Source organism: Acartia tonsa, chromosome 3 (assembly GCF_053477335.1).
Source record: "Acartia tonsa isolate MP-2025a chromosome 3, ASM5347733v1, whole genome shotgun sequence".
Lineage (NCBI taxonomy): Eukaryota > Metazoa > Arthropoda > Copepoda > Calanoida > Acartiidae > Acartia > Acartia tonsa.
Genome location: NC_137262.1, coordinates 21,826,169 through 21,839,889, shown reverse-complemented (window position 1 = coordinate 21,839,889; position 13,721 = coordinate 21,826,169). Strand labels below are relative to the sequence as shown.

The window sequence follows — 13,721 nt, the reverse complement described above, 5'->3', positions numbered from 1 at the left end:
GGTATAAGCTCCTTTACAATATTATTATCCGAGAGCCGAAACAGAAAATATTTTCTCATTTTCTATGCATGCACAGTGTGCGAAGAGTTGACTAAAGTATGTAGAATATACGTGGATATTATGACAGAGGAAAAATTGTCGACAGTTTTCAAAAAAAACCAGATTTTTTTTAGCATCCTAGTAGGGGGTCCAGATAAATGTCTGGAGGGAAGTATAGACTGTCAACACTCCAATTTCAATTTAAGAAAAGTATAAAAAGAAAAAGTATAAAGAGGGGGAGCAATATTTTCAGGTGCAATTTCTCTTAAGAAAATAAGGGAACTCTACCCAAAATAGTTAAAAACATTTCATGGACCAATAGAAAGCTTCACTGTAAAAGAGAACCTTTTCAGTCCAACGGTAACTATACAAATAATTTCGAACTTATTAGATAGTGAAGCAGCTTCAAATTGAAAAGGCTTCTATACTCAATGAAACAATGATGACAATCATCATAAAAGCGAAGCACTAAAACCGTAGGATAAACGGACATGAACCCTAATAGAGTGTCAGAACTGATTAAACAGAATATAAATGTATAAAATCTAAACAAAATTGTAAGTAAATTTGTTAAAAAACTGCTTAAATAGAAGTTACTGTTTCAACTAGGGTGTCGGAGCCGTATAATTTTGATGCGGCTCCGGCTCCAGCTCCGGCTCCTACCTTAAAATTAATATATAAATTTTTGTTCATTATTGAATTTGATAAAATAAAATAAATAATATAAAATATTTTGCTTTTATTTCATTAAAGCTATATAAAAGTAGAAGGATGTGTGTCTATTTGTTAAGTAACAATACTTTTTCAGTTTATTATATGGAAATAGACCGTTACCAAATTATACTATTACTTTATAAAATCATTTTTAGCTTATCTGGAGCCGGAGCCGTTTTTAACGAAAAATACGGCTCCAGCTCCGGCTCCACCAAACATGTTGCTGCTCCCGGCTCCGAAACATTTTTAGCTTATCTGGAGCCGGAGCCGTTTTTAACGAAAAATACGGCTCCGGCTCCACCAAAAATGTTGCTGCTCCCGGCTCCGGCTCCGAAACACTGGTTTCAGGACATACTTAGATTTTTAGAATTCGCTTATAAGATGGTACCATGTTGTAATAAGAATCAGTATTACAAATCTGATAAATGGGAATATGATAATTATATCACATATTTTTTTACAAAAAGGGTTTTAAATGGACGTACGGACATTCTGGTAACGAATATAAAGCTGTTACGCTTTCTAAATCGTACCCAACTATTATAGGAATCACTTCCAAATGTGTATTATTTTCTACAGTTAATTGTTTATCTGATTATGTTGTTAATTAAAAAAATGGTCTGTTGATAAATTTTATTGGTTTTTAAATTTAAATTGTAACAAATGTGCTTTGAATTAATAATGTTTTAAATATTGTTTTTATAACTTTGTAAATAATAATCTTTAAAGTAAAAAATAATTGGTGAGTGTAAGGAAACTTAATTTTCTTCCATGTCTTAAAAATTTTATTGCCAAGTTAAAATTTCAAAAATTTCGCACCCAATTAAAGTAATAAATATTTATAATTTGATAATGTACTGAAACATATGTTAAAACAAAGATTAGCCCTGTCCGAAAATCAATATTTACATGGCAAACGCAGGAGTGACAAACGCTGGAGTGGACAAACTCAGGAAGGACAAACACACTCATGAGTTTGTCCTGTGACCCTATTTACCTTCATCTCAAAATTTCAGCCTTGTTGATTCTACGAATTATACAGAGATGAGGTGTATATATATCATTCACCCAAGCAAAAAATAATATTTTTAAATGAAATAAATTGTTTCTCTTGTATGTTATAGTATGCATATTTAGCTGTATAAATTATTCTAATTGTTCAAAAAATAGAATTTCAATTCATTGCTTATTTTGACTGGCGGATATATATGTACAACTATTTACAGATTTTATCAAACGTGCGCCGAATCAATTTAAAATGTAAATAAACAAGGAAATTTTCATCCATAAGAGTGAATCAGGAAAACCATAGATGTAGAAAAAGCCTTGAACATCTGTGTAAGGTAAAAGTTGGTAACCTCGGTCTGAAAAATAAATAAAAAAGCAGACAGATTTTATGTGTGTGACGCGGCAATGTTGCGTCCTTCGTTTATTGCGCGCAATTATTAATTGTGTTTTCACGTGTCGGAGGTGCCAACAACATCTCTGAGAGTAATTCCCATTTCGTGAAAGAAGAGGTTGTAGATCGTCTGATAGTGAGTTTAGCGTGATAGATACGAAGCTTGAAGGTATGTTTTATTAATTTTAACTTCGCTAAGTAATTTTATTGGGGGGAAAGTATATGCCCGACAGCAAAATCCGCCGATCGACTTAGACAATCTTAGATGATTTTGCCATGCAAAAGGTTTGATATTAAGATTAGTCAAATTTAGTGGGAACTTTTAAAAAGCGGAGGGGGAGGAGTTCTTTAATTGGGATAAGGAAATCGGCTACCAGAGCCGGTCAAATTTTATTATAATGTTCCTACAAACTAGTCAATAATTCACATATTTACATTTATATCAGTGTTTGATTTTTAGATTGCACTAACAAAATAAAGAGAGATTTTTGGCCCTATCTACCCTTACAATCATATTTTAACAAATTGTGTAGATACTGTACTGCGTGGGATATTCAAATAAAGATTTAGATTTGCTGCATTATGTAAACATCTTTTTCATGTGTAGAGGATAGAAGGGGGTGGGTTAATTTCCAGCCCGTTCGGAAGTATTATATTTTAAAAGATTAATTTTTATTTTCAGTTCACACTTGTGATTTGTGGAGCAAAGATCTTAAAGAGTAACGACATAACTGAAATTTGGGTAAGTCCTATTATTTTTACAAATATGTTTTTACAATTGTTAGGTGCAAAAGTTTTCCCTTTCATAAGCTCAAAAAAAGTGCATCTAACATATTTGACATCATCTTAATTGTTAATATCTCAAGTTAATACACGGTTTGGGCTAAATGTGTCGAACTTTTTACCTCCGTGACAACAGTAAAAGATGAAAGATAATATAGGGGGGGGGGGGGGGTTAATGCAACCATCTCGTAATCATTGATTAAATGGCACTTAGAATTCGAATTTCGATCTGAAATTTTTCAGGAGTAATCCCTGGAAGGTCTATTTTCCCTAAATCGAACAAAAAGTTGAAAAAGTAACGGCTGGCGGCTCAGCCGTTTTTTGCCTATTTTCAGGGCAAATTCATCATTAATTACGTAGGATTCAACTTTTTAAAACATATTTTTGGTTTAATTCATGTTAATTGATAGCAATAACCATTTTTATATTTCTAGTACCAAGAGCTACCGGCTAGAACCGTTTGATAAGGTTTTTGAGCCACAAAATGTATTATATGGAGATAGGTTTTAATATCTAATTTGCTTTTAAGATATCAAAAAATGGCAAAACGGGTTAGCCGTTACTTTTCCAACTTTTTGTTCGATTTAGGGAAATAGACCTACCAAGGATTATTCATGAAATATTTCAGATCGAAATTCGAATTCTAAGTGCCATTTATTCATTGATTACGAGATGGTTGCATTAACCCCCCCCCCCCCTTTTTTTTTAATTCAAATTTTCTTAATTTTATTTTGTTAGATAACAAACCAAGAACAATCATGTCAAACGAAGAACAAAATAACCTGCTAAAGTGCACCAATAATGCCACAAATTTAAAACGGGATTCAGATGGAAAACTCAAAATTTCCCAGCATTCCAAGGAAAATCCTGACCAAGAGAACGTGCATCCACTAAGCCAAGGAACCAATAGTAATAAGAAATCTACCCCTGGCATGAAAGCAGCGGCAAAACAAGTAAAGAAAGTGGTGGCAAAGAAGGACAAAATTAGGAACCCAAAGAACTGTGTTGAAATATGTCAGCCAGGTAAAGAAATATTGTTGGAAAAGTCACAATCTTTGTGTTTCTTTTCAATTACCCTTATCTCCGTGTTCTAATCGACTGACAGAAAAAAAACTTAAAACCCAAGTTGTTTGTTATTAAATTTTGTGCGAGATGAAATTTTAGGGTACTTATTGGGTCTCAAAGTCATCTGAGATAAACTTTTTTTTCTTAAAAATTTATCTCAGATGATTGAGAACTGTCTAATTTGACGAAAAATAGGCAAAAAACATTTTGTTTGCGGTTTTTGGCGGGAGCGGCGGTTCCGCCGCCATTTCTTCACAGTTCCATATTGTTCTCCACAAAAGCATCTTTAAAAAAAATGTGCGTGCTGTTTATTACATTTAGCAACTTTAACCTATAGGCATGCTGTAATTAAATCAATGTGTCATATGTTTTTGAAAGCTTAAAAATCGACAACCGACTTCGCCTCGAGGCGGGGCGAAGTCGGTAGAATTTTTAGGTACAATTTTGATAAACTTCGCAAAGTCCTAGGATAATTTTATCTTAGGACCTGATAGGCTTTTCCGAGATCTTTCTAATGATCTTGTTCTCATTTTAAAATATTGTTTTGTACCCCCCCCCCTTTTTTTTAAAAAAAAAACAGCCTTTCCCTATCTATAAAATGCCGAAAAAATTTAAAGCTTAACTCTTTAATTCATTATTGAGGCTGGACTGATAGTAATATATATATATATATTATAAGGTCCGAAAAATCCCTGTTACCAAAGAAGCGGTAAAAAGGATCCAGGTATGTTGAGCTGCAAGGAGGTCTCTGATATTTTCTCCAGCTATGGTGAGGATGTTAACAAGTCTGAAGTTAGTAAATGCCTGTTAGCAGGATTAATGGCTGGATATATTAAAATCCCAGAAGGTGGAGATCTGGACACAGTCATACTAAATCTTGAAGGTAATATTATTCGTTTAACACAGAAACTTTTTCTCCCCTTACCAAACTGTTCAATTAGAAAGGTTTCGTGATTTTCAATATTATTATTATCCTATAACATGAAGCAGTAAGTTTTTTATTTGTTTGACATTAAAGAAATTAAAATAGCTTCTTTAAATTGGTTGTAATTTTCAGGGAAGCTTTATAAATATCTTAGAATAGTTCTATTCTATGAACATGCCCCCCCTTCCCCCACAACAGGCTAGGGGAACTTTATCTAGTAAGTACTATTGTACATAAATTTAGCTTGAATGATCTCATCAGATAAATTGATTTTTATATTTATGAAATTCTTATTCAAGATTGGCCACAAAAACATAAATAAAAAACTTTTGTTTGCTGGCCCAGAGGAGCAATAAAATGTTTATAAATATATCCACGGTCAACTATTAATATAAAAATTACGGTTGACGGCATTCCGCCAAATTTTTGGGCCGGATTCGGATTCTTCCAAACATCCGCCCTAAGATAAAGCTGATTAATCATTCGATTGCGGATTCTTATCTTTTTACGGATTGTGAATTTAATTATCGTGGATTTTATAGAAAAAAATTTAAAGGTCTTTTTATAGCGGCCATTTTTTAACCTTTACTTAACCTAACCTAAAATAAGCATGAAACGTTACAGTAGAAAAAAATACAAAAACTTTGAATGCTACACACCATCTTACTTGTAGTTGAGAAACAATAAAATACTTTTTTTGGTTTTGTCTGCTACCAGGGTTGTCATTTTGGGCGGGCGCTTTTGGGCGGGCAGTTTTGGGCGGGCGGTTTTAGGCCGCCCAATATAAGGTCCTTTTGGGCACTTTTGGGCACCCCCCTTTTAGGGGGAGAGAAAAAGGGGAGGGGGTTAAAAAAGAGGGGGGGGGGCGGGCCTATTTTTTGGGTGATATCCTTATACTAAAGTAACAGGATGTGTGTCTGTGTGTTTGTACCCAAGGATCTCGCTAACCGCTGAACCGATCGGGTTCTCCTTAACAGGGTAGCTTCTCATAGGTTCTGGGAAGGTTTATAACTATTTTGGGGGAGGGTACCACCACCCTCCTAAGAGAAATCGCCCCTAGAAAAAAATTACACTCCCCCAAAAACTTTTTTAAATTTTTTTTTAACTATAAATAAAAATCGGGGGGAGGAAACCCACCCCCCCCCCAAAAAAAAAAAAATTGTTCTCCCCCCCAATTTTTTTTACTTTTTCTTTTTAAATCTAATACTTATAATAATTGGATTATCAAATTTGACTCGCCCCTCCTCAAGTGCCCCTAGAGGCCTCTAGGGCCGTATCCGCTACTTAACTATATAAATTAGTAAGCTTTTTTGTATCTAGAGAAGGATTTCGCTAACTGCTGAACCGATATGGTTCTCCTTTCCAGTGGAGCCTTTATAGGTCCTGAGATGGTTTTAGGCTATTTTATTTCTAATAATAAGTCTAGGTATGGTTTTAGGCTATTTTATATCCTTTTTATATGCTTTTTACGACATTTGCCCAAAAAGAGTGCCCAAAACCACTTTTGGGCGCCCAAAACCCGCCTAAAACCCTTCTGGGCAATTGGGCCGCCCAATATCAAAAAAAGTGCCCAATTCGACAACCCTGTCTGCTACATTTTAAAAAATTAATGGATCTACTGCAGTTGACGGTAAAATATTGCTGGTAACGAATATTGCTGAAAACCTATGGATTTAAAAGGCTGCTAGCTGCCAAACGGTTAAATGTACAGATCATGCCCGCACACTGTTTTAAGCGGCATAAGAAGGATTACAAATAATCTGGAATAGCCATAAATTAATAATGCATAATTATCTCGCAGTGCAGAGAAATGCGCGAAAATGGTCTATTTTACGCGTTTTTTCTTCAGTGAAGCTTTCCCTGTGCATCATTGGATCTTGGCCATTCCAGATTATTTGTAGGCCTTCTTGTACCGTTTTAAATGGTGTGCGGGTATGATCTGTACGTTCAGCCGTTTGGCAGCTAGCAGCACTTGAAATTCATAGATTTTTAGCAATAGTCGTTACCAGCAATATTTTACCGTGAACTGCAGTAGATCCAAATTAATTGCTACAAAAGTCATAAAAATTAACAATCCCAATCTGCAATTTGATTTGCGGATTGCGGATTCTGAGTCCCAATAATTGGGATTGCCAACCCTAATAAAATTTTAAAAAGTATACCTGAAATTTAAATATTTATTAAGGTGATGAGTGTCCACATATGTTTAAAGTTACAACAAGGATGTTAATAAAACAACCAGATTATGCAGGACTTGATTATGAAGATGGATTACAGGATGCAACTGTTTTCTGTGAGGTAATCTAATCTGCAATAATATTGTATAAAAAATGTGTGCCCAGTTAGATCTCGTAAATGACTGATCCAATTACTTTACAATTTTAAAAGCAAGCTTAGTTTTGGCCTTTGGAGGGCCATTTTTATGATAATCATTTTTTCTTAGCCATACAATTAAGCATTTCCTTTTAAGAACCAAACATCTGCCCCTTTTCTCTTTCTAATTCCATGTATGGATTTGTTTTTAAAATGAATAGGAAACACATGGATATCCTTCTACTGCTTAATACGGAAGCTTTTCTATTTTTACGATCGCTCCATAAGTCTTTATTAGATATCTCTTATCGTTAATTTAGGCATGTTACTTTGTATGATGATTTTAGTAAAAGTTAGGTACCAACTAATAATTTTTTTATATACTTCTAGACTAGACATTGTTGAAAATTATAGGCGTTGTTACTCAATATAGTCTAATTTTATTTTTCTATCGTTTTACTAGAGCTTCGCTTTTATTGATGTTTTCATCCTTGTTATGTTAGTTTTTAATATTTAGAAGTATGGCTCTGAGGCTGATGATTGCGACGTTGGAAGAACCTATGTTACAAACCTGTGCACGCCCCACCCCAAGCTGGACTCGGGCAAGTTCCATAATCATTGCAAGGAGTGTCCGGGATTTGGAAGATGTCTCAATGATTACAGGTAATGTCATATAATCTTATCTTATATATTTCTTATAGATAAGAATTATTTTGCACTGTTTTGGTCTAAAAGTAAATCATGATAGAAAAAAATCAATCTTAAAATATTACCTATAGCTTTTTATTTTGAAGGGCGTAAAATGAGGAGTTTCAAAGGTTTGAGGGGGGTAATCGCATGTATCTTTTTTTTATTTTTAGTGGGGTAAATTTAGGGGTTTTGATGTTTGGAGTGGAGGGTGGGAAACATTCATTTAATCCAACCCTTAGACGTCTATGCTCTTAAGATTGGAAAAATTATTATTTTTGAGATGAAATATATCAAAACTAGCGGCTATCTAAGAACGCTTAAAGTGGGGGTCATTTTTTATTGGGAGGGAGGAAACACCTTCCCCGAAAATGGTTAAAACCTTTTCTGGACAAATAAGAAGCTTCGTTGTAAAGGAGAACCATATCGGTTTAGCTGTTAGCGAGATCTTTCGCTGCAGACAAAAAAGCTTACTATATATAAAAGGATAAAAATAGATCAATACGTGATTTGGTTTACCTATTTGTTGAATATTTCTTGAATATCAGTTTATCCATTGCTTACGTTTAAAGTTTTACTTAGTATTTGTGTATTGGCAACCTGCTGTATATTTGAATTGTATGTTTTAGAACCTACTGCAAGCCGAACTCTAAAACTGGTTACCACACTGGGAAGACTGGGTTCGGATCCCTGACGTATGATGACAGTGGTGACGATGATCAGAATTGCAAAGATTGTGTTGTCATGTAGTGGTGTAACCACACACATTTCAGTACAACAACAGTCAACAAAAGAAATATATTTCATTTAAAATGGCATATACAATACACACATAACACAAGGACTCTGGTAGGAAATTGACAACTTTTTCATACGTACTGTACTAAATCAATCATTACTTGGACTAATTTAACCAAATTAGGTTTTTTTTAGGTTTTTGATATTTCATACAACCCCCTTAAGTTATTCATTACAGTAAAATACAATTTTAAAATTTATTTACTGTGTAAATATGCATAAATATGACGTTTTTACTGACAATTATGTTGATTTTTACTCAAAGCATATATCTTGTAGACAATAAAATGATTATAACTTTCGTTCTATTTAAGATAAATTGATGAAATAAAAAGTACATTCAATTTTATTAAGCTGAAAAGTCACTTATTGATATTAAGAAATAATAAACCCCTTGGAGGGGGGGGGGGGGGCGTTGAGTATCGAAATAAGAAACTAATGTAAATTTCTTTTCTACGGTGGGTTTTAATGATTCATATAGCAGCCAAACTGTTTTAGGCAATACCCATTTGTCTGTCTGTCCCTCTGTCTGTCTGTCCTTTTGTCTGTCTGTCCCACCACTTGTCTATCTATCTGTTTAACTGCCTCTCTTTTGGATTTCAATGAATCATCTAGCATAGCCTAATTGTAATTTGTTAATGCCTCAAAGACTCTCTGTTACTATTTACCTGTCCCTCTGTCTGTCCCTCTGTCTGTCTGATCATTCACAGGTTGTCTATTGGATTTTATCTAATTAATTGTCTATTTTAGTAAAACTTTGATAATTCTTCTTGCCCGTCTGTCTGTCTATCTACTTAGTTTCTACCCTTGGTCTAACAGACATTCCATTAATTTATTTACAACTAAATTTTTTGACACCCCACTTATGACTTTTAACAGCCCCCTTTAACTAAAATCAAGGGTGATTTTATTAGGATTTTACCAAACCTACTTTACATAAGAAATTTATTACATTTTAAATTTTTTTTTATAAAAAGATGATTGGGATATATCTCCCTCCCAACATTAACTTTAAAAACTATTGTAAAATATATTAAAAGTTATAAACATATATCTATCAAGATCATTAAAGGAATTAACTCAAGTTTGAGGGGGGGGGGGGCTTAATGCAACCATCTCGTAATCAATGCACAAATTGCACTTAGAATTCGAATTTTGTTACAAAACTTGGCATGAGTAATCCTTGGTACATCTATTTTCCCAAAATGGAACAAAAAGTTGCAAAAGTGACGGCTAACAGCTGGCGGCTCAGTCATTTAGCCGTTTTTGGGCTATATTCAGGGCGAAACTATCATTAATTGCATAGGAATCAACTTTTTGAAACATATTTTTGCTTTAAATATACATTTTTAAAATTTCTTGTACCAGCTGCTAGAACTGGCTGGGAGCGGCTAAGAGTATGAAGAGTATATAGGGCTTGTGACATGTCTAGGGGTAGGTTTTTATTGGTACTGAGCTCAAAAATACTACTATAAATAGTGGGGGTCCATTCATTTGGCAGCTGGGGCTGTTACACAGACTGTTAAAAACCTACCTAGAGACACATCACAAGCCCTATCTACTCATTCTACTCTTGGCTACTCCCAGCTGAGCTGCGGCCATTAGCAAGCTGCCAAATAAATTTTTTTGTGGTATTTTAAAAATTAATAAAATAAAATTAATGGTCTTCTTATCAATAAATGGGTGTTTGGTGCTGGAAGGTGGGCAAAATTGATATATATTGAGCTAAAATTTTTAAACTACCTGGTCCAGTAGTTACTGCATCTAAAAGAAAAACAAAATTAAAATTTTTTTTTTAAGTTAGGTAAGAAAAACTGCAAAAATGGAATTTGACTTTGCAGATTTCTTGCCACACCTTCATATGTTATAATTGAGACTGCTCCATTTTTTTGGTAAATTTCAGGTTTATATTTACATACTAGAATTGAAATTTTGTAAAAATCTTTAAAATTGAGATTACACAAAAGAACTAAAAAAACATTCTTTTTGCAGATTTCAAAAACTTTGAAGTGCTCGTGAGGTCACAATTATTGCATCACAGAAAAAAATATTTAGCATGGGTAATTTCAGATTTCAAAAACTTAGAAGTGCTTGTGAGGTCACAATTATTGCATCACAGAAAAAATATTTAGCATGGGTCATTTTTTTGCTTAAATCAACCACATTTTTACTGGGGGCAAAAATTTTTTCAAAAGTTTTTCCATGGCGGGATGATTTAATCTACAATATATACTTTTGGCTGTTGACAGCTGTTCTCAGCCATTTTTGGCAGTTTTCAGCTGTTATGACAGCAAAATCTAGAAATTAAAAAAGTGTTTTTAGTAATATGTCCACGACATAAAGTCATAATGTTAATTAAGAAAAGTTTAATTCCATGGATGGAAATGGTCAATTTTTATATCCTTATAAGCCATTACCCAGCTGCCACTATTTTTGGTAGTATTTTTCAGCTCAACACCCATTAAAACCTATCCCTAATGGATGATTCCTACGTAATTGTTGCTGGATTTGCCCTGAAAATAGCCCAAAAATGGCTAAACAGCCATTAGCTATTACTTTTCCAACTTTTTGTTCCATTTTGGGAAAAAAAGATCTACCAAGGATTACTCATGCCAAGTTTTGTAATGAAATTTGAATTCTAGGTGCCATTTGTGCATTGATTACGTGATGGTTGCCTTAACCCCCCCCCCCCCCTAAGCTTAACTTTTTGTTAAATTTTGAAAACAGACCTACTAAGGATTACACATGCCAATTTTCATAACAAAATTTGGATTAATTGATTATGGGATGGTTGCATTAACTCCCCCCCCCCCCCCTACATATGTATGAGAGTTTCCTCATGTCTCAATTTACTAATTAAAAGTTGTACAGTACAGTTGTACAGAATATTGCAAGATTTTTTTAGTAAAGTCTGGTAATTAATTTACCTAAAAATAGATAGCATAGAATTATCTGAATCAGTGACTTGCTTAAATACACCCTCCTTAAACACCCCCAACCCCACTTTATTTTAAGGGGTGTAAATTTATTTCCTTTACACCCCCTCGGAATTTATAGAGGGGTGTATCTGAGGGTGTAAGCTCTTGTCAAGAGGGTGGACATGGGTGGACACCTAGGGAGGTGTATCCATCCCCCTTAATTTTACAAGGGTGGTGTAAACAACCCCTATACCAACCTTTTGCACGCCTTTGAGCTTAACAATACTTTCATAGTAAATAAAGTTGTAAATTCAGTAACTATTCTACAAAAATTATCTTCCTAAATTGATATATGATTTTCAGGGTAATCTCCGGTGGACTAAACATTAAAATTTTATGGAAAAAAAGATATCTTTGGAACATGCATGTCTTGAAATTATCCCCCCTTTGTACTCAATATGCATTATTAATTCTAAGTGCGTCAATTTTGCGTTTAAAGATACCCTTAGTTTAAGCATTAATTTCTCCAAAAAATGATGAAAAAAGATAATTTTTTTTTGATAAAATGATAAAAGTATATGTAAAATGAAATAACCAGCAAAAAAAATTACAAAATTACGTTAAATAGAACGAAAATTAGAGCGTTTTGTATGCCTTATAAAATGCGTATTTCTCATGAAAATTGTAACGATTTAGTGTGTTGAGTAAAATATTTACAAACTTCCCGCTTTTATAAGTAACTAGAGCCTTTGTGATAATATATCTATGTATGTGTCATTTTATGTTCTACGGAGTTTTCAATTCTTCTCCTTTTTATTCTATGTGTACATTAAAATAAGCTAAATCATGCATTTATGTATTTCAAATATTTCATATTTTATGTAAATTAAAATGTAATCAATGTAAATTATGTAGAAATAAAGTGTATTTAGATTTTTTAACAAACGGCCATATATTTTTTATGACTCATCGAAAAAAAGGCATCAAGTTTTCCATTCTTCCACCAATTCAATCTTTTTTTAAATGCAAAAAAAAATGGGCATGAGTTTTCATGAAAACTATTCTTGTTTAATTATTTTCTATGGATAAAATTATGAAAAAGTGATATTCAATTTGTTATGCATTAGCTCAAAAATGCGTCGTTTTGATAGGGGTATTTAATTTACTGTGAAAGCAGCGCGTCCTTTTTTACGGACATTCTTTACCTTTTAATTATGGAAATATGTTATGGTTCTACGTCTTGGTATTACATATTAGAGAGAAAATATTTTTGTATAAAAAACATGTTTTGGTATTTTGATCTAGGTTATATTGCTATCTGTGTTATTACGCTTTTATTTGGTAGCGAAGCCAACTACAAGTCATCTTGTTGGTCATCTGGTTATAGTCACTTTATAAAAAATATTAAAACAATTCAGAAAAGCTAATCTCGAAATATTAGAAGTTAGAGAAATAAAGGTTGATTAACATCGCATTCAATATGTTCTCATTACCTGGAAGTTTTTAAAAAACAAGGATGACAACATCCATAAAAGCAAAGCTCTGAAACAGTTGGACAAACGAACATTAACACTTGTAGAGTGTCAGAACTGAATAGTGAATAATCAGAATATAAATGTATAAAAGAAAGTCGAACGAAACAATATTGTAAGAAAATCTGCTGAAAAAACTGCTTAAGCACAGGATATTGTTTATGACATACTTACATTTTTAAGACTTGATTAAAGAGATGCTTTGCTTATAACAATGTACTTTGTTGTCTTAGGAATCAGTATTCCAAAAATCAGACCAATCGGATAATTTTATCACATAAAAATTTAATGTTAAAAAGCCATATGTTGAAAATGGACTTACGGACTTTCTGGTAACGATTATAGAGTTGCTTCGCTTTCTAACTCGTACCTAACTCCTATAGGAATCACCATGCAAAGTTTGAAATTGATAGGACAATTCTAACTTGCTGAAATTTACGAAAAGAGCTATCCGTGACGTACGGACCGACCCTAATTATAGAAAATCTTCGCTTTTAAAAATTCTGTAACAATTTGGACCATAATAACCGGATGCTTAATATTGATGT

At 33.4% G+C, this 13,721-nt stretch overlaps 1 protein-coding gene across 4 annotated transcripts; it reads left to right on the top strand.

Moving 5' to 3' along the window:
- Positions 1-2,162: 2,162 nt before the first annotated feature.
- On the top strand, positions 2,163-12,586 carry LOC145313642 (uncharacterized). Of its 4 annotated transcripts, none has more exons than XR_013877433.1 (8): positions 2,163-2,321; positions 2,835-2,894; positions 3,674-3,958; positions 4,680-4,883; positions 7,111-7,223; positions 7,756-7,901; positions 8,555-8,774; positions 12,379-12,586. XR_013877433.1 is itself a non-coding variant. In XM_080153148.1 (6 exons), exons 2-6 carry the CDS (start codon positions 3,694-3,696, stop codon positions 8,673-8,675), a joined length of 849 nt encoding a protein of 282 aa, XP_080009274.1. In that variant the 5' UTR covers positions 2,180-2,321; positions 3,674-3,693; the 3' UTR covers positions 8,676-8,779. The 4 variants fall into 4 exon arrangements, 1 of the variants encoding a protein (XP_080009274.1); XR_013877434.1 differs by having other exon boundaries at positions 12,338-12,586; XR_013877435.1 differs by having other exon boundaries at positions 8,555-8,970.
- The last annotated feature ends 1,135 nt before the right edge of the window (positions 12,587-13,721 follow it).